At 42.6% G+C, this 20,594-nt stretch overlaps 2 protein-coding genes across 2 annotated transcripts; one reads left to right on the top strand and one right to left on the bottom strand.

Annotated features, from left to right (window-relative positions):
* Window positions 1-4,398: 4,398 nt before the first annotated feature.
* LOC308137126 (prostaglandin E2 receptor EP4 subtype-like) lies at window positions 4,399-6,481 on the top strand (the record flags this gene model as incomplete). Its single annotated transcript, XM_080505700.1, has 2 exons — window positions 4,399-5,349; window positions 6,149-6,481. The coding sequence occupies 2 exons, from the start codon at window positions 4,399-4,401 to the stop codon at window positions 6,479-6,481; spliced, it is 1,284 nt and encodes a 427-aa protein (XP_080361826.1).
* A 1,990-nt stretch (window positions 6,482-8,471) lies between these two features.
* dcst1 (DC-STAMP domain containing 1) lies at window positions 8,472-20,479 on the bottom strand (the record flags this gene model as incomplete). Its single annotated transcript, XM_080505699.1, has 16 exons — window positions 8,472-8,522; window positions 9,168-9,269; window positions 9,807-9,949; window positions 11,503-11,619; window positions 11,721-11,829; window positions 12,043-12,138; window positions 12,213-12,312; window positions 12,481-12,638; window positions 12,730-12,851; window positions 13,500-13,643; window positions 14,379-14,544; window positions 15,170-15,309; window positions 15,953-16,081; window positions 16,244-16,318; window positions 16,773-16,898; window positions 20,473-20,479. The coding sequence occupies 16 exons, from the start codon at window positions 20,477-20,479 to the stop codon at window positions 8,472-8,474; spliced, it is 1,785 nt and encodes a 594-aa protein (XP_080361825.1).
* Between the last annotated feature and the right edge of the window lie 115 nt (window positions 20,480-20,594).

The following is a 20,594-nucleotide window of genomic DNA, read 5'->3' as shown; positions in this document are numbered from 1 at the left end:
AGATATCAGGAAAAGCTGAGGCTTATCTATAAAGCTCTTCCTGCTTCTGGGGGTTTTCTACAAACTAGTTTCACTCCCTGAGAAAATGCAGGAAAGACTCTTAGCAAAGTTAAATATTGTGTCACAAGTGATTGAATTTGTAAATATTTATTTGGAAAAACAAATGCAATCGCTTGTATCTTTAACTCAAACAATCAGAAAAGGTTTGTTGGCTGCAGCGACGCTATCATGATTTCCTTGCATTTGTTGAAGTACTTTACCTGTAAAGTGAGCACATGTGAATGAATTTACTTCAAATCTAAATGTATGCTCATTTGTAAAGGTCCTTATGGCTTCACAATTGAGGCAGAACCATTAACAAACAAATGAAATGCTGGAAATTAGAAATGTTGTAGTTGAATCATGTTTAGACATTGTGAATCAGAGAGCATCATGTTTTTCAAAAGGTTGGAACAGAAGAAACAACAAACTGCAAAAGTGATGTCAAACAAAAAATAAAGAGTTTATGGCAGAAATGAGGAACTGTGTATTTGTTCATGAGCTGCTGTCCATTGCATTAGTAAATAGCAGTTAACTTTTTGGAAGTGCCTCAACGTGTTTGAGTGGAACTGAGGAAGAGGATTGTGATTTGGTTAATTTCTGAGTCGTGAAGAGCAAAACCTCCAGAGAGGCACTGAAAGTAAGTCGGACCTCCCCAGGAGCACTTCACAGGCAAACAACCCCAAATATATATATATATATATATATATATATATATATATATATATATATATATATATATATATATATATATACACCCACCACATGAAAGAGGCCATATTTGTAAAACACACCTCCATCGCTATGTTGACAACAATGGCAACACAACCTCTCAGAAGTGACAAGTCAGCAACATGGAAACATGAAAGTAACATATCGAGGTCAAAATGTGTTTCTGGGACACCACACACACACACACGCACGCACGCACGCGCGCACACACACACACACACACACACACACACACACACACACACACACACACACACACACACACACACACACGCACACGCACACGCACACACACACGCAGAAAGAGGGAGGGAGAGGGGGGAAGAGAGAGAGAGAGAGAGAGAGAGAGCATGATCCACAGAGTCATAGAGTCAACAGGAAATAGTGGTCCTGCATATTTCAGAGGTTTCCCAACTTGAGTTCTGCAGAAGCCCTCTCATGACTCTTTCTCTCATTTTTACTTTCTGTGGCCCCCCCTTGATTTTATTCAACAGACTGGATCTGTTCCCTACTTTGGTGCGGGTACATGAAGAAAAAAACCAAACGGGACGAGCGACCATTCAAAATGCCATTTGATCAACTTTTTCAGAACCATTGCACAAATACCTTGTATCACACAATTCAGTGGAATCTTCCACATTCTGATTGGAACATTGTGACCATCAAGGTCCATCGTTTGCTATTAAAACTACAGTCCAACATTCATCAAGCCTTCATGCATCCATGTGGATGACTGCAGTCCAACAGAAGGAACCATTAAAGCCATGACATGTCAGTTTGTTGTCATAGTTTCATATGGGGGTGCAGATGTAGAGTTACACTTTAGCATCCCTGATGTCTGGTCAGCACAAACTTACATAGACATACTTCAAACATTTCCCAGCAGGTGCCATGACGTTTGAGCTGCTTTGAAAAACGTTTGTATCAGTAACTATATTCTTTCATCTTTTGTAAACTAAAGCGGAAGAAGTGAAGTTAATACTGTCGCTCTCATGTTTTCAAATCATGTTGTTTTTTATTCAAACGGTACCTCAATTTAGTGAGTGCAGATCAGTAGTTCTGCGAAGGGGGAGAAAACAGAACATGTAAACTGCACACAGAAATACCTCTTTTGTCTCTCTTTCTCTCTCTCTCTCTCTCTCTATTGTCTTTTTTTTATTGTCTTGTGCCGTCTCAATTTCCCAGATGGAAGTTCCCAGTTTAAGAGCTTCTCATGTATTTTTCCCATCAATTCAGCTTAAGAGTCTTTGTGAGATAGTTTTAAACTATCAAGTTTTAAATGTCGATACACAAATATTTTCTTACCTGCCAAATATAGGTAGGGGGTATGTATTTGGCTTCTGGGACCATTTGGTGATTGTGACGTGTGCTTCTGGCCTGATGAGTCACACAGTGAGGGCTTCACTGCTTAGATCACCTTAACAGACATGAGAGCGTTTGTAATCAATCTTTTATCTTCTACGACATTCAAAAGTACAATAAAGCCCACCGTGAGAGCTGCAGCATCTCATGATTCATCTAGTAGAGAAGAGTAGAGAGTACCTTCCAGTCACTTTTGGAGTTTCCAAGTCTGGCATCGCTTAAGTGGTTTTCAGTTGTTTTATTTTTTCCCCAGATGACCAGCCCCCTTTATCTCTGCAGTGCTGGTTTACTTGAGGTGTTGCTTTTTGTCTTTTAAGGTCAGCTGCACACCGAGACCCCCTCTCCGCCGCTCCTCACTGTAAACACAAGTCACACTGTAATGAATGTGCGATAGCTGGAGAGCCCCGGCAGGCCCAGTGAACTGACGTACCGCGTCCTCGCCGTGCATCTGCCCCGAGTCGTTCCTCGCCGTCATTAACGGTCAGTCCTGTTTGGAACAAGTCTTGTCTGCCGCTCTTTGCACTCAGCATCGTGTCCCGACGGGAGGACATCTCAAACACAACAACAAACTGGGACAAATGAAGAACAAAAGCTTTGTCACTTGATCAGATGTTCTCCATAACAAGGCGTTAACTTCGCTGAAGAAAAACAAAATTAGGGAGAAACAAATGTGTCATCATGTTGTAATAGGGAAAAACTGGAACCTGGAAATGAACAAGAATGGAAATGCATTTGTGGGCTCACCTGTTTACGATTTAGATGCTTGATACTTTAAGTTAATATTGTTTCTATTATGTTAACGTCATGTCCAAATAATTAGTGCTGTCAAAAATTTTCAATTTTAAAAGAAATTATATTTTACATAAAAGCAGGCACACAATCAATATTATAAAAGGTTTTGAGGTGATGACGTGCCTGTTGGATTAGCATGTTGGATTACTGGTATAGACAGGCCACATGCACTCTGACCTGCTAATTAGTCCCACAATAATCAAATTCATCAGAGGACAAACTAAAATCAATGTAGGCACTTCCACAGCAGGTGGGCCCTCCCTGCTACACAAACACCATTTATTATAATCTTAACGCTTTACTTGTCAGTGGTTCAAGTCAAACTGAATGAGCGGTGCTGGTGTATGGCCCAACAGCAAGTCTTTTCTTTTTTTCTGCTTTTTTATTATTTTTTTTTAACAAGAATTCACGAAAGAAAAGAAAAAAAATCCCTCACATGCACTCAAAATCTAATCAAGTATTGCCTTCCTAAATCCATGTTGCATATCTTTCACTAAAACAAGGGCAGCTCTGGCTCAGTTCCTAGAACAGGTTGTCTTCCAACCCCAGGGATTGCGTCTTGATTTGTTGAAGTGTCCTTGGGCAACACACTGAAGCCTGGGTGTTGAACAAGCACTTTGATTTGCCTCCTTTGACCATTGAGGCAGCAGGTGTGTGTCATGAACCATTTAAAGTACACTGCTGAAGTATGAAAAATGTGCTATATAAGCGCAACACTACTTAATGGTCAGTATCATTTTTAAACCGCATATGATGGAGACCTTCCCTCAACATCCCATTAGCAACTGAATAGACTCCAAAGGTATAAATGACAAATGCCTTCGGTTCTGACCAAAAGTAGCTAAAAGGTATTTGTCAATTTGTCACGGTAATGAATTGGGAAAAATCTGTAATGAACGCTCTGGAAATATTGAAAATTTGCTTTTGATTGCAGTGTGTTTGGCAAGTGACATTTGTTTTGTACAAAAAAACTATTTAAATCACACCTTTTCACTCTTCCTCTCAGAAACAGAACAAAGCCACGACTGCGTGGTGATCCTCATTACCCCGATTTGTTTGGCTGCGATTTTCTTTTAAAAAGTTAATTAATTAATTCAATAAAACATCCCGATCAATTAAACCAACGTTTGTCATTCTTGCTGAGTGAGATCAGTTCAGGTACCTCTAGAAGTTCCTACAAACTCCCACATGGTCGTCTGAGTCCACACATGACTCATGATCGGTTCAGTGAGAAACTTCTGCAGAAGCCTCTCGTCTCCGACTTTGCTCGTCGGGAAGTCCCCCCCCCCCCCCCCCCCCCCCCCCCCCAATGCCCTGCCAGACGCACGGGGCGGAAATTGCGCAAAAAAAACACTTACTTAGTTTGGTCTGTCTTGTTTGAGGGTCCATCCATCGTGTTGGACTGCAGTGCGGGTGAGAGAGACAGCCCGCCTCCCAGCCCACGACCTCTGGATTACTGGAAAGCGGGAGGGGATGAGACTGCCGGGGAGCTTTCCCTCGCCGACTCCGTATCTTCTGGTGCAGGAGGTTCAAGAGGAAATGCTCTCTGAAAGCCCCAGCAGACCGAGGGACGTCTCTCCAACGAACGCCAGCCCGTTCGCGTACTTGGCGATGGACGCTCCAAACTTTACGCACGGATCTTTCCCCTCCAACGGGACGCCGGTTTGTCTTTCACAGGCAGCCGAGGTGGAGACGGACATCACTTTGCCTATTTTGATGTTCGCCGGCGGCGCCGTCGGTAATTTAATTGCGATAATTGTCCTTTCCGTGTCGAGGACGGAGAGAAAAGCCTCCGCTTTCTACACCCTGCTGTGCGGGCTGGCTGTCACGGACCTGCTGGGCACCTGCCTGGCCAGTCCGCTCGCCATCGCCAACTACCTGGACAACCATATATTGGAGAACCAGAACGCCTGCGAGTTTTTCTCCTTTCTGCTGCTGTTTTTCGGTTTGACCGGACTGAGCATCATTTGCGCCATGGCGGCAGAGCGGTTCCTGGCTATATGCTGCCCGTACGCGTACCAGCGGTGGGGAGTCGACCGACGCTTTGCGCAGACGTTTCTTTTCTTAATCTACCTGAGTCACATCGTTTTCTGCTGCCTGCCCATGATGGGTATGGCGCAAAGCCAGCTGCAGCTGTCCGGCACCTGGTGCTTCATCGACTGGAGGACCGACGAGCCCGTGGCCACCGGGTTCTCGGCTCTGTACGGCGCCGTCAGCCTGCTGCTCATCCTGGGGACCATCGCGCTGAACCTGGCGGTGTGCGGAGCGCTGCTGCTGATGCGCCAGAGGACCGCGCAGCGGCGCGTCACCCGCTCCAGCGTCAGGGAGCGGTGGAGAGCCCTGTCCTCGGCCGCGGAGACGCAGATGATCACGGTGCTGGTGATGACTTCCGCGGTGGTTCTGGCTTGCTCTGCCCCGCTCGTGGTGAGACTGACTGAATTAATACTCCTGTCCAATAGGATATTGGACAGGAGTATTAATATATAATATATATATATATATATATATATATATATATATATATATATATATATATATATATATATATATATATATATATATATATATATATATATATATATATATATATATATATATATATATATATATATATATATATATATATATATATATATATATATATATATATATATATATATTAAAAACATAATATAAAATTGACTTTTGAGATTAAGTACACAATTTAAGACTTTATTTTGTAAAGTTTCTCCTCTGATTATTATTACCCTGTTAAAATCAGTCTCCAAAATGGAATCCTGACAGGTATTAATAATGTTTTAAAACATTGAGCTGAAGCGTTGAAATCATATCAATTATGTGTCTGTGACTTTCAGATCCAAGTGTAAGAAATCTGCATTTTGGAGTTTCATATGACATGAGTGAGCAACTTTGAAATGAAAACTTTAGAATTTCGAATATTTTTGAAACAATTGTTGTATTATAGTCTTAATATCTAAATATAGCACTTATTTGGCTGTGTGCAGCATATAGCTTCTCTCAATACTTTGCCAACTGGACGAGGTACAGGAAATTGCATCATCATTGTTGTTTCACCTGCACTTTTGTTAAAGGCTGGAAAACTGCATAATTGTGAAAAAGAGGAATTATCCCTGCATCCAGTTGTTCACATGATAAGACAATAATTGCAAATGCATATCAACACATAGTTTGTAAAATAATGTTGTTGTTTTTTCCTTGTAAGGTGCGTGTGTTTGCCAACTGCTTCATGCTGAAAAACGACCCCAGAGCAGATCTGGCTGCCATCAGGATAGCGTCAGTCAACCCCATTCTGGACCCCTGGATCTACATACTCCTCAGGAGGTCCCTGTTTCGGCGGCTGCTTGGTTTGTCCCGACGAGTCAGCAGGACTCGCAGCACTTCCCCTCCTTCACCACAAAGGCATCTGTTTTGTCCTGATATCATGAGGGACAGCCACGTGTTCAGCCAGCTGATGTGCAATGCAAACATCATCACACAGTTGCCTGCCACCAACAAATTCACCCCATACGTCACGGAGAGTCTCAACCAGACTTAAAATGCTGCAGACCAAGCATGCATTGGACTTTCAAGTCATGTTTGCTGCGCTCGCGCTGCATGCAGCATCATGCAGCATCATGCAAGGCCGCTGACCCGTTTCAGACCTTGTGAGATGAACGGATGGTGACCGCTTTGTGGACAGACAGCTGGAAAAGAGCCCCGGGGACCCTGCAGGGCTATTTATTGAATCAGAGTGGGGAAGAAACAGTCTGGTTCTGGTTTCAGCAGCTGAGGTCCGCGGGGCGCTGGAGCACCCAGGCAAAACCCACACTTGCACAGGGTGAATATGCAGGAGTGCTAACCACTACACCACAAAGGACCGATGATAAGAAGTCTTTGAATTGCATTGTGGTACAATAAGAAAAGGAGATAGAGACTTCCTTTTCTGTCTTGTCATCATACCTTGGTTGTTGCGTCAACCTCACTGGTGCTCCTTAGATGAATCATTTCTGACAGTTTCATGTTTTGAAACTCAAACTCGTTTAACTTTTTCCATTATAGGTTAGTCCACCCATCAACACTTCTGTGGTTTTAATTTTTTTCCCGTGGGTACATTCTTCATCATGTCGGAGAAATAACAGTTTTTAGAGAAAGTCTGGCTTCTTCATATTGGCTGAAAGCCATCAAAACATTTTTTGGGGGGATATTTCTTGTGGCAGGCAGGTGATCTGGGATTCGCTTGTTTCAGATACAATTATTCTTCATGGGAAACTCTCCAGGTGGTGCTTTTAAATGAGGAAATTAATTATAAACACATGGACATAACAAAGTAAAGGTGTCATGGATGCCTGTTTATATTAAAATGTAATGACTGCAGTAACTGAGCCTGTGTGACTTTTGTTATTCAGTTGATTGTGTTGCGACTGGTCAACTGCATCTAAAATAACACCAAAACGTGATCGTTTATTTTTCAGCAGATTAATTAAATTCAGTAGTCATAATATTCCACTTAAATGTACTTGTTTTGGTCATTTTAGACCCCTCAATGTTGATAAAGTGAGTCGAACAAAAGGCCACTATTTTAGCAATTTCACTCACTTGTGAGTCCTTCTGTGTAAAAAGTCTCCAAAAGTTGTAGTTGTAAAAATGAACATGGTCAACTACAAATGTACTTCTTAAAGGTGGACACTCTTCAGTGACCTGAAAGTCCATCCATCCATCTTCTATCCCACTTAACCTGTTCAGGGCCGCCGGGCATTCACAAGGTATAAAGATAAAACAAACTTCTTTTTTTGTTTTTTTTTAAAGTCCAACGTAGAAAATCCCAATGCAGACTATCAGCGCCAACATGGCCTCCGCTCTCACTCGGTACAGCCAACAGCCCATGATCTCAGACACTCACCGCGTGAAAAAGACTGAGCTTTCACCCAGACAGTGGCGGCCAGTGGAAAATGTGCTCTCACGTCCAAATGATTTCATAAAATATACCAGCTGTGCTCAGAAGCATTTGAATTAGATCATCCCATTAACATTAAAATTAATTACTGCTGCAACCAGAGCTGAACTCCTTAAAACACACGACACAACTCTAAGTCGAGGCGGACCCAAATGCAATCCAGACCTTAAAAGTCCACTTTCTCCTGGAGTTTTCAAAACTGACAGGGGCTTTTTTTTTAAAAACAAAACACTTTAGTTCGTCATAGAGGCACAGTTTTCTTTTTCAAGCACCCAGGTTGATAACGTCCAACCTTAAAACGGTGTCTGGGACTCTTTTAAACTTCGCTGAGATTAATTAATATTTAAACCAGGAAACACCCAGAATATTTCAGATGCACATGAACGCTTTCAACTGAACACACACTTTCAAGAGTCTGGCTGAAATAATTTGGCTTTACTTCAAAGAAGTGAATTCTTCGAAAGCTTGTGACAAAGAGCTCAGTTCGGGTGGAGGTTTGCGTTCTACAGGGCGCCTGTTCTCGTTTTAAATGTGACGCTCTAAAATCTCTGAGCAACAGAGCTACAGATGATCCTCAAAGCGTTTCCTTTGGTCAGTGGCGTTGGAACCGGGAGCGCCCCCACCTAACCAGACGCTGGAACACCTGCAGACGGACAGGGAGAGATCGTGAAGATTTCAGCTTCATCTTTAAAAACAGAACGTGGCTAAAGATGCACGTTTAGCATTACATTTACATTTAGCCTTCAAAACCTTTAGCAACACATATGATTTTGACAACAAATTATTTTAGTTTATGTTGCAATCATGAAAATAAAAAGAACAGATGTTCGGTACATGTTATCTCTGTTGAAAATCCGAACTCCAAAATCCAAAAGAGAAAAAGAAAATCACTAATATCGAGCTCTAAAATGAATGAATCGGAGATAAAAACAAATAGAATTATACTTCTGCAAAATAAAAAAGCTTCAACACAAAAATAAGTCTGAGAAAGTTGATGAAATAATAAAGCAATTTACTAAAACAACATGTATTGATGTATAAAGCTTCATGGGATCACAACACAGGAGAAATCACTGGTGGAGTTCCTCAAGGCTCCATCCTGGAACTACTTTAGTTTAACATCAACAGGCTCACAGTTTGGAAAATATACCTTTTTTTTTTTTCTTTTTTTTTACTCGGAGTGATCAGATCCACATGTGAAAGTCAGTGAAGTCAGTCAGTCTGTAGGTGGCGCTACAGATGAATAGGCAATGAATAGTTTACAGAGAAGTGAAGATCTGCTGCTCACCGTCACAGTTTTCTGTCTTTGACCGACAGTTTGCTTATTGGAGGAAGAAATCCGTCTGCGAATCTGAAGGTTGTAGATGAACAAGACTCGCTTCTTCTCCCTCTGAAAGACACACACACACACACACACACACACACACACACACACACACACACACACACACACACACACACACACACACACACACACACACACACACACACACACACACACACACAGCTTGTGAGTTCTCTGTGATTGAGAGTCACTGTGATGAAAACATAAACACATTTCTCTGATCTCTCATTATTTTATTTTTTTTAAATTTTGTACATCATAAACAGGCTGAGAGTGACAGTGAGGAGACGTACGCCTGAATCCAGCCGTGACGCGGGGCCAAGGGTGAATAAAAGGGTTAATAAACTTCATCAGTGTGTAGATTCTTTTTCCATGTTTTCATCGTCAGCAGGTTCACATGTACAAAGTTTCTTTCACTCTTTCATCAACTCCTCTCCATATAATTTTACTATATATAATATTACACTGCTGTCAGATCAGATTTACATAGGGATTAAACTGTGCGTGCGTGTGTGCGTGCGTGTGTGCGTACGTGTGTGCGTGCGTGTGTGCGTGCGTGCGTGTGTGTGTGTGTGTGTGCACCTTGGGGTAGTAAAAGGCCGAGATGACCCTCCTGAGGCGGTTGGTGTAAACTTGGAGGAAGCTGAAGAGCGCCAAAAGCCCGATGCAACACGCACAGCTCACGTAGACCCCGAAAGGGAGGGGCGAGATGTGGGGGGCACACTCTGTAGGGGGAGAGTCTCAGTAAAGTGCTTTTGAAGGGTTTTAAGATACCGTACTTAAAAGGCCTTAAGGACTTCACCTTTAAATACATGAGAAGCTTGAATGGCTTCCAGCATATTCAAGGATGGAATCTGCTAAAGCACCTTAACAACATGAACATTTTAAGATTTTCTACCAGAGTCTTTTATCTTCCTTTCAAGGACTTGGGAAAAAGAACGATAAAGGTAAGTGTCATTTGGGGATGTGAAATTGTCCAAACCTCTAAGGCAAGCTTAAACAGACCAAGAAGAAAACAAAGAAAGGAAATACAAAAGAAACATAAACAGTTTCAAGGCTTTGAAAAATGTGAAGGATTTTTAAGGCCCCGTTTATACAACAAGTTTTCACGTGACAACACCGAAGCCATTCAAAAAAAGAGAGAGTTTTCACTGCAGGAGCCGATATTAATACTTTGCGGATACAGTGGATCTGCACACTGCTGTTGTGTAAAAGGACACCTCAAAAGTGACAAAAGTTAAGTTTTGCAGGTACACTCATATTCGTTGTCGTGTAAACTGGGCCTAAGACAGTGAAAGCTTCAAAATCTCAAAACATTCAAGGTCCCCAAGCAACAAAAATCTTCAAGGACATTGAATAGTTTGCAATTTTTATGAAGTCAACAATTATGAAATCCTGGAATACTTTAGACTTTGAAAGAATTCAAGGACTTTCCTTTAAAGTTGTAAGGATCTTGAGAGATTTTCGGCTTTAAAATCCATTTTTTGTCAACTTAAAAACTAAAAAAACAAAAACAAAAACAAATGAAAAACTAAAAGGTAAATTTTCACACCGTCATTTGGTTTGAGTGGCATTCAAGTCGTACTTTTGGGACCGGAAAATGTCATGCAATAACAACAGCGGGAGGTTAGGGGGTGCTGTCGCCCAAAACAAACACTGACGAGAGAGGAACAAACACAGCTCATTGATTGGTTCATCTCGAAAGCGGAAGTCCTGCTGCTTTAGCCTATGGTGGCTAACGGGTAGCCACAAACAACCGTGATATATCGTCTTTATACCAGATATCAATCAGTGCCTTACTCACTACTTCTTCCTCTCTTCTTCTTCATCTCTACTTCTTCCTCACTACTTCTTCCTCTCCTCTACTTCACGTCTGCCCATGAGATATTTTCCAATTGTTTTCTTTCTGCGTCTGCTTCTTCTGATTCATGTGGTTAGCTTTGTTTATTTATTAACCAATATACATTGTGAATTACCTCATGTCCTCTCACCCCGCCTGCTGGAAAGATCGTTTGCAAGCAAACTGAGACCCACATTATCAAGTGGACCAGAGATTGTTAGATTTGTTAGATTCGGTTCAGAGTTCGGGGGATTGTTCAAGACGCCCAAACAAAATGGCTTTTCCAAGACACTCCCTGAAGAGAACTCTGGTCAGGATCAAAATGTGAAATGTGAATGCGCCCTCAGAATGAAGTGTAAGCAGATGTCTCCCTCTATTGCATAACTGTCGCATCAGATCACCTCTGAGGACCTGTGTGACCTTTGACCTCTGACCTACCCAGGTTGTCGCTGTGCAGGTTGAAGCTGGACGAGCTGTTGAAGGCGGAGATGGTCGTCCTCAAGAGGTGGGCCATCAAGGAGTCTCCGTCCACCCTGATGTCCACATGGTGACTACCTGAAGAATGAATCAGAAGGCCGCATGGTACCAGTGAGGGGGCGGAGCCACACCTAGAGGAGGAGGCAAATTAACCAGAAACTCTGTGTGTGTGTGGTTACTGATCACGTTGAACTGTGTGATGGTGTGTCTCCTGATGATGTCCAGAACGCGGAACAGAGCGAAGTCGATGGCGAAAAGGACCAACGTAAGCAGCAAAACAAAAATCACCTGAAACATGCCAGATGTCTGACACACACACACACACACACACACACACACACACACACACACACACACACACACGCACGCACGCACGCACGCACGCACGCACGGCACAGCATAAGGATCTGGTAGCATCAGGCTTTGTTAGCAATAGTCTCTATTAGCATTAGACTCCATTAGCGTTAGCCTCTGTTAGCATTAGCACTGACTGGAACGCACCACTTGCTTGAACTCCACGGGGTAAATCTTTGGACTCCAGGGAAAGATGAAGATCTTCCTCTCCGAACTTTGCAGGGGCAACAAGAAGCGTTTACCCTGAACACACCAGAGGAGGATTGTCAAGAGGATGAAGATCACAGGAAATGTGATGATTGTGACGATGAAGATACCGCTCTATTCCTGCGGGCGTCGATCTGTCTGAAGTACGTTGTGATGCAACGGTTGTCAAAGAAAATGTCATTCTTATAACTTCTCAGATAAACAAACGCTCTGAAAACAAAGATGGGGTGAATGAACAAATCCTACTGGGTGGAGATGTGATGAATGGGTGAGTCTTATTGGGTGGAGATGTGATAAATGGGTGAGTCTTATTGGGTGGAGATGTGATGAATGAGTGAGTCTTATTGGGTGGAGATGTGATGAATGAGTGAGTCTTACCGGATGAAAATGGTGATAAAGGTGAAGCTGAGCAGCAACTGCAGGACTTCCAAAACCTTCTGGCTGGTTGTGGTCAGTTTCTCGAAGGATTCGCTGACGGCCTGAGTGAACTCCTGGTCCAGCAGATCTCCATCCAGCACCTCCTGCTGCTGCTCCTCCTGCAGGGGGTCCCACAGGGAAGGAGGAGACAGTGTTAGTCGGAGTTATTTGTGAGGGGGGAGGACGAAGAGGAGGAGGAAGAGCTCTGACCTCCACCAGCAGCTCAGCGCTGAACTCTCTGGACAGCAGGGCGATGGAAGAGTTGAGCTGGTCATAGAGCTGACCAAAGTTTCCCTCCACAGGAACATTTTCCCTGCACCATGGAGTCATCACTGAAAGGAGGACGGGGAGCAAGAGGGAGGACAGTGCTACAGTCAGTTCTCTCTTCAAAAACAACCAAACAGTTGTCAAAATCTAGCACAGAACCCCACTGAAGCGAGCAAGCTAACCAGCGAGCCACTTTCCCATCAGTTCCATAATACCACTTTGTACCACCAAATGGTGCAGAGAGTTGCTCCACCTCTCACGTTCTGACACCGGGAAGAATGTCAAGTTCACTGAGGAACGTCAACTCACTGCTGCCACCCAGTGGACCAATGTTTACCGAATTGCGGGAATGTTGTACTTTTAAAGTTTTTGGACTTGTCACTGTTGTTTTACATCTTGAACAAATAGTTAATTTATCAAGAACCTACAATGATCCATCAAGCTCTTCTGAGCTGTTCTATAGATACATGGTGCAAATCAGAGGCGGTTCTACAGGAAATCAATGGAACGTTGGAGCTTCTTGGTATGTTCTCCAATATCAACAAGGACGTGTGTGTGCGTGTGTGTGCGTGTGTGCGTGTGCGTGTGCGTGTGCGTGTGTGTGTGTGTGTGTGTGTGTGTGTGTGTGTGTGTGTGTGTGTGTGTGTGTGTGTGTGTGTGTGTGTGTGTGTGTGTGTGTGTGTGTGTGTGGTACTGTACGGAGGACTCTTCACCTCTCAAGACATCACACAGGAAGTGGAACCTCATGGAGACACACAGGATGTGGTTGATGACAGGAACAGGTATCGCCTCCATACACTCAGCCAACTTGCCATTGAACCAATCGACGCAGCGCTCCACACCTTTCTCTACCACACCTGGACAACACAGACAAGAATCACACATCACATTATTTAAGCGGCCTCACCGCACAGTATGTGCCGGGACGGGGCGGGTTTTTGAGCATCCCCACTGGCAAAAGTTGTGGATGGTACCGAAATAACCATAACCAATAGTGACGCTACATACTTGGACATGGAGATATTTGTGTAACAAGTGTAACAGTCTGAGGCAAGTGTAGTTGCCATTAGACTGTCCTTCTACAAGCCTCTGGCTGAAAAACCTTCCTTGGAGGCACGGGGCAGTGACCCAGTAAGCCCAGGGTATTTGCACATCAAGACTAGCCAGCACTCTGAGTGTCACCCGCCCCACTTGGCCACTGGTTCAAGTGCCACTTTAGCCAAAGCACAACCAGATGTCACCCTGGAATTCTTACCTATTGCACCTTTAAAATGGTTTAATGTTTCATCTTAAATATCTCGAAATCTGTAAAAAAAAACAAACAAAAAAAAAACAACTGAATAACTAAGTGCTCCGTACTGATGTTAGCATGCTAACCAGCTAGTCCCAGCCTGCCCAGCTCTTGTTAATCACTAAATATGAATAACTGGATGGTGCAGTGACTCACTATTGCCACCTAGTGCACAGAAAAAGAAATTACCTCAATATTTTCCTACCCTACCTTTCAAGAGAGCAGAATGTAATGGCCTCCGATTGCAGAGGCTGAATCTTTGCTGTGTTGACACGTGACGAGTGAAATGTTCCGGTCTTACTGTCGCACTGCATGATGGTCTTCGAGGCAAACTGCTCCTGCGTGCTGTTCCCGTCGCCGCTCGACGTGAATCGGTCATAACCGTACTGAAGGACGAGTTCGTCCCTGATGCTCTGAAACTTGCCGTCTACACTCTGAGTCTCCGACTGAAACCCAGTTTTGTCCTCCTGGAACAGGGACAACGCCTCAAAAAGTCAAACACTGAAAGTCCTATGACTTGTGTCGCCCTCCTGTGGCCATTATAGTGATGGCAGCAGCAACGCAGGGAGTTGGGGGGGGTTGAAGATATGGAAAGTTTATTTCAGGCTGTGTCATGTCTGTGTACTCTCATTGTTAATGTTTATAGTGTATTGTTGTGCTGGATGTGTCTGGTTTGATTACAAAAAAACAAACAAGAGCACCAACTTGTTGGCCTGGCATGCTAACAACATCGTTGAGTAAACTGAGTAAACTCTGAACCTGTCTTCAATGTAAAAACAATACAATCTCACGTTGTCGTGTGAACAGGGCCTAGGATAGATTTCCTTTGACGTGTGAACCCTACCAGCATTGTTTGGATTCAGACATGAGGTCTGCTGATTGGTCTGGGTTTGGTTTTATGAACGGTGTGTGTGTGTGTGTATGTGTGTGTGTGTGTGTGTGTGTGTGTGTGTGTGTGTGTGTGTGTGTGTGTGTGTGTGTGTGTGTGTGTGTGTGTGTGTGTGTGTGTGTGTGTGTGTGTGTGTGTGTGTGTGTGTGTGTGTGTGTGTGTGGGCTGCTGATTGGCCAGGTATGAAGTGTGTGTGTCCTCACCACAAGCTCCTGGGTGACCAGGATAAAGGGTTTGATGGCTTCCCTCCACACTAAGCGGCTGTGACGAATCTGCAGGTCCAGGTTACAGCTCACAGACATGGCGGCCGCCTCGGCATTCCGCTGGATGTTCGACACCGGTCCTGTAATGTAATTTTGATGTCACACTTCACTCGGGGCTTAAAGACGCAGTAGGTGGACTGTAGCCGACTCAATGCCCAAGTTTAAATGCATTCCTCCATTGACTTGACATCTAACTTAAGATCGCAGCACACAGGAAGAAATAATAAACAGGTGTAAAATCTGAATTTCATTGAGGTGCAATTCAAAATGAGGGAGGTGACTTGGAAGCAGCTGAAAATGAAATATAAAAACAGAATTCAGAACAGAAAGGCTTATATGAATACATGATCTGATTGTGCCTCACTTTGATTTAAATTTTAGTATTTAAATTGACGTGAGCTATTAACTAAAAAAACAATATTCAAGAGCTACTTATGATTGTAAATTATAACCCAGTCAAAATGTTTGAACACGTCGTCTCTGTTAATATCCTACTTAGTAGATTAACACAATGTCGAAACATTTTTATTGGAGTGCAGTCATTTAAAATTAGAGGAAGTGCAACAATCAATGAAATACGAAAACGACCACTCGCACGGGGGTGGAGCTTAGAGTTCAACACAAGCTTTCGATTGGCTGCAGAATTGGGACACGCCCCCAAGAGCAGTCACAAATATTACCTTGGCGTTAGTAAAACTATGAACATGTTAACGATGTGTTCACCTGAGTACAGCACCGACATCATCAGCACCATCAGGTAGCTCCTCCCACTGGAGCCGAGCAAGCCGGGTATCACCAGGAGGGCGGAGCACCTGAAGGAGGAGGACAACGCCCCCAAGACAACACACACACCTGAAACACACACAACCACACGGCACAGGGGTTGGTGTTGTTTTTAAACACTTTAAATCTAAACGTGTGTGTGTGTGTGTGTGTGTGTGTGTGTGTGTGTGTGTGTGTGTGTGTGTGTGTGTGTGTGTGCGTGTGTGTGTGTGTGTGTGTGTGTGTCCTCACATGTGAATAGACTCCCTGCTACCAGCTTCATGTCAGTGGTCAGCGGGAGGTTGTGGGCGATGCACAGAAAGAGAACTGAAGGCAAACATGTTAAGTTATTTAAACCTCAAACTGAAAGAATTCATCTCATTTATTAAAGTCATGAAAATATAGATAAATAGGTTCAGACCTCAATATAATAAATAAAGCATGTAAGAAAGTTACAAATCTACAATTATGTTCTTTGTTGTAAATAAAACTTATTGGAGTTGTCTGACTTTTTTTTTTCCACCTGTGGGGGAGTGGCTGTTCCCATAATATTGACTTTATCAGTTTTAGCTCCCAGCTGAATGAACACACCATTATTATACTAAACATATAAAACAAGACATACATTAAGTCTTTTATTGCAGGTGGGCTTCAACACCAAGTCACTGAACTGCAGCTTTGGCTCTCTTTTCAATGGTTTCCCTGAATAAATTATTTTCAACGCACAAAGAAGTTTTAAGATTGACTGATTTCCCAGTTTTGACTGAAGTACTGAAGTTACCTGCACCGCTCAACGCTCCGAACAGCGCGCGTGCGACCAGGTAGGATGCCAGGGACGCCTGTGATTTGTCAAAGAGGAAGACGTGGACGGCCGGAGGCAGGAAGCGTTGACTGAACTTCTCCAAGGCTACAGACACAAAATAACAATTACAACTTTTCGTAATAAAACGTAAAACATGAAATAAACAGTTTTTGCGGGTGAAGATTTTTTTTCTCTTCATTTTGAAGGTTAAACATATTTTGCGGCTCCGGATTGATTTTAATTTTGGTTTAAAGTTTCCAAAACTACTTTTATGGTCATAAAACCTTCCTGTAAATACACACTTCAAACAGACAGAAGAATTATGTTGTTTTCAGTATGTACATATAATTGTCTGTGCATTTTAGTAGTTTAACTTTGAATTAAATTAAAAGCTGTTGTTGTCCTGGTCCCATCCAGCGGCCGTGTTGTCTGTGGGTGGACTCACTGCTATGGGGGGCTGAGCGTCTCCGTGGCCTTCTTGGGGACATCGTCCTGCTACGGTGCGTGACGCGCTCCGTCAAGTGCGTACGTCTGCGACCGGAGTAACGCCGTCCGCGGTTTAAACTCGAATGCCTGTTTACCCTGCGTATTACGGTAAAACCTTCAGAAGCCTACCGGGGATTCATGGTGCGTTAAAGTACACCTCAGTTGCAAGCGTAAATCACATTAATGGTACTGTACAGACGTATTGCACCAAAAATGAATTGAAAATCAAAGTGTTTTCAAGAAAATCCACCACATTCTTGTTTCTCCAGGCTCCCAGGTACTTCTGTGCCAATTTTTAACTGGATTCACTGCAGCATTTTCTCACAGTTACACAATGAATTCACACCAATATACATATGTATGCGGTAGAGGCAGAGGCAATACATCTGACCTTAGACATATATGCAGCCCTGAGCAGGTGCCTCTACTTGACCCCGTTGACCTCCGTGACTGCAGCTCCTGAAGAGCACAGCCAAACCCAGTGGTTCTCTGTGGCAGAGAGGCAGAAGCAGTGCTCCTGACTCACAGGAGAGCCCTGACTCCTGCACCCCCGTGGCCTGTGTTGGCTTCGCTTTGTAAATAAATTATGTTTGGGAATTTTTAACTGACCCGTTGCCCTCCTTTTTTTTTTTTCTTTTTTAAACTCCTCTGAGAGTTGTTGTTAGTTTACAAGATGCGATCTTGAATGAAGGCTGACAGAGTGTTTTTAATTCAACAACATTTTTGTAAGAATTATATATTTTCCTTGAGTTCAGCAAAACATTTAGTGATGATTCAAAACATTGACAAATCAGCAGAATGTTGCATTCAATTGTTGAATTGTTCCATCCATCCATTTTCTGCCGCTTATCCGGGGCCGGGTCGCGGAGGCAGCAGTCTGAGCAGAGTGGCCCAGACTTCCCTCACCCCAGACACTTCCTCCAGCTCCTCCGGTGGCACCCCAAAGGCGTTCCCAGGCCAGGCGAGAGACATAGTCCCTCCAGCGTGTCCTGGGTCTGCCCCGAGGCCTCCAACCGGAGGAACATGCCCGGAACACCTCCCTAGGGAGGCGTCCGGGGGGCATCCGATGTTGAATTGTTGCAATATAGTAAATTTTGCATAATGAATACTGTATATGTGCTAGAATATGTGAATTATTATGACAATAATAATAAGATAATCATAACAATCACCACATATTGAGACAATGGTTGGGATAAATCATTTTCAACATAATGTGCAATTGATATCAATTTATTTGCTATAATTAGAAAGAATTCTACTGTGATTTAACATCAAACTCGTGACAGGAGTGTCTTGGGTCCCGTTGTACATGTCCCACTAACAGTGATGGCAGAAACATGATAATAATGGAAGGAGTTGTTCCTCAACAGTTTTAAGTTAAAGCACTTTTTTCGCCTTCTTGCTATCTGGTGATAGTTTCAGTTTGGTTCAGTCTCTTTCACTTTTGTTAGTAGCGTTTCTACGTTTTGGTGCAATCAATACAAATCCGGTGAAAGACAATAAAACCCATATCTGCTGTCTGACTGGATCTAGAGTCCACATCTCCAATTATGAAGCTTCAAGAACAGCACACACAAGGCAGAGGCATGACAAGAATTCATGACAAGACTTGGTTGCCCCAAAACAAGTCAAAGGTTAAAATTAAATTAAAAAAATCTGATTTAAAACTGATGACGACAACAACAAAGAGCAGACAAGCATGGGAAACAGGTACTGACTCACAGATCGTCACACTGACTGGTAAACAGATGATTGATTAATGAGCTGCAGAGAGGATGGAGATGACCAGGTGAGTTGGACTCCTATGAATGGAAGCAAAAGTGGTTAAAAGAAACCAAATTCTGCAAAAGAAAAGCATGACAATGGGAAACAGAGGTACGGGCGGGCCTCTAGAACAAGAATGTGATGGAGTTTGTTGAACTAAATTCGATTTTCTATGAATTCTTCGTACAATAAGCCTGTACAGTATTGTATGTATTGGGTGTGTTTTGTGTATTTATGCTACAGTGTATCAGTTGAAAATTGGCACAGAGGTACCTGTGGGCCTTTAGATCAAGAATGTGGTGGAGTTGGCTCAACACAATTTGATTTTCTATGATTTCATGGATATACAGTCCCATGTATAGAATGGTGGGAATTCATTGTGTAACTGTGAGAAAATGCTGCAGTGAATCGAGTTGAAAATTGGTACAGAGGTACCTGGGAGCCTGTGGAACAATAACGTGGTAGAGTTTCCTGAAAACAGTTTCATTTTCGATAATTTTTTGGTACAATACGCCTGTACGGTACAGTGGTGATTTAAGTTTGCAACTGGTGTGTACTTGAATGCACCATGAAGCCCCCGTCGATACCATAAGGATTTACCGTAATACGCAATGTAAACAGGCAATCAAGTTTAAACGGCAGATGGCGTTACTCCAGTCTGGAAGCCGTTAATGAGAGGACAAAGATGTCACCGTAAGTTACCACAATGCATTTCCTCCTGCTTTTACCGTGTTCCTACTATAATATCCTGGTAGCAGCGTTGTTTGTTGGGTTTTCTGTTATTAACATTAGCTTCAGCGTCACCTTTGATCAGCTTTTTTCAGTTTGTGACAATTCTATAGATAAACATTCCGACTGTGTAGCTCTATTGGGATAACTGCAAGGACTTAGCTTCCTGCCGACACAGGGAAAAAAGCTTATCATATTTTAACAACATAACACTAATGTTGGGTGATTTTCACCGAGGCAATTATTGACATTTTATTGTGAATGCTGATTCACCAATTTAACTTTGGGCAGCAATATTACTATACAAGCATAACATCAAGTAAATACGAAATACAAATAAATAAATGGTGCAAAAAAAGGTTATATATATATATATATATATATATATATATATATATATATATATATATATATATATATATATATATATAATATTAAAATAAAATGTATTATATATATATATATATAGACAGACAGACAGACAGACAGACAGACAGACAGACAGACAGACAGATAGACAGATAGATAGATAGATAGATAGATAGATAGATAGATAGACAGACAGACAGATAGATAGATTAAAATCAGCTTTACAGACAATATAAAGTGTGTCAATTGACTGGTTATGTACTTGTATAAAAGCAGTGAAGATGAGGTGACTTCCTGTTTAGAGATGAGACACACAAAGAACACTTACCTTGCATATTAAAGACTGGGTGTGTTCTTCCTTTATTTGTTTGTAATGTTTTACATTAATTAATTAAGGAAATAAGAACAACAAAACTAACACTTACTTCCTGTACAAAGATCACATGACTT

The sequence above is a fragment of the Blennius ocellaris genome, assembly GCF_963422515.1.
Source record: "Blennius ocellaris genome assembly, chromosome: 12".
Lineage (NCBI taxonomy): Eukaryota > Metazoa > Chordata > Actinopteri > Blenniiformes > Blenniidae > Blennius > Blennius ocellaris.
The sequence above is the reverse complement of the archived record's forward strand: the minus strand, read 5'-3'. Positions and strand labels throughout refer to the sequence as shown.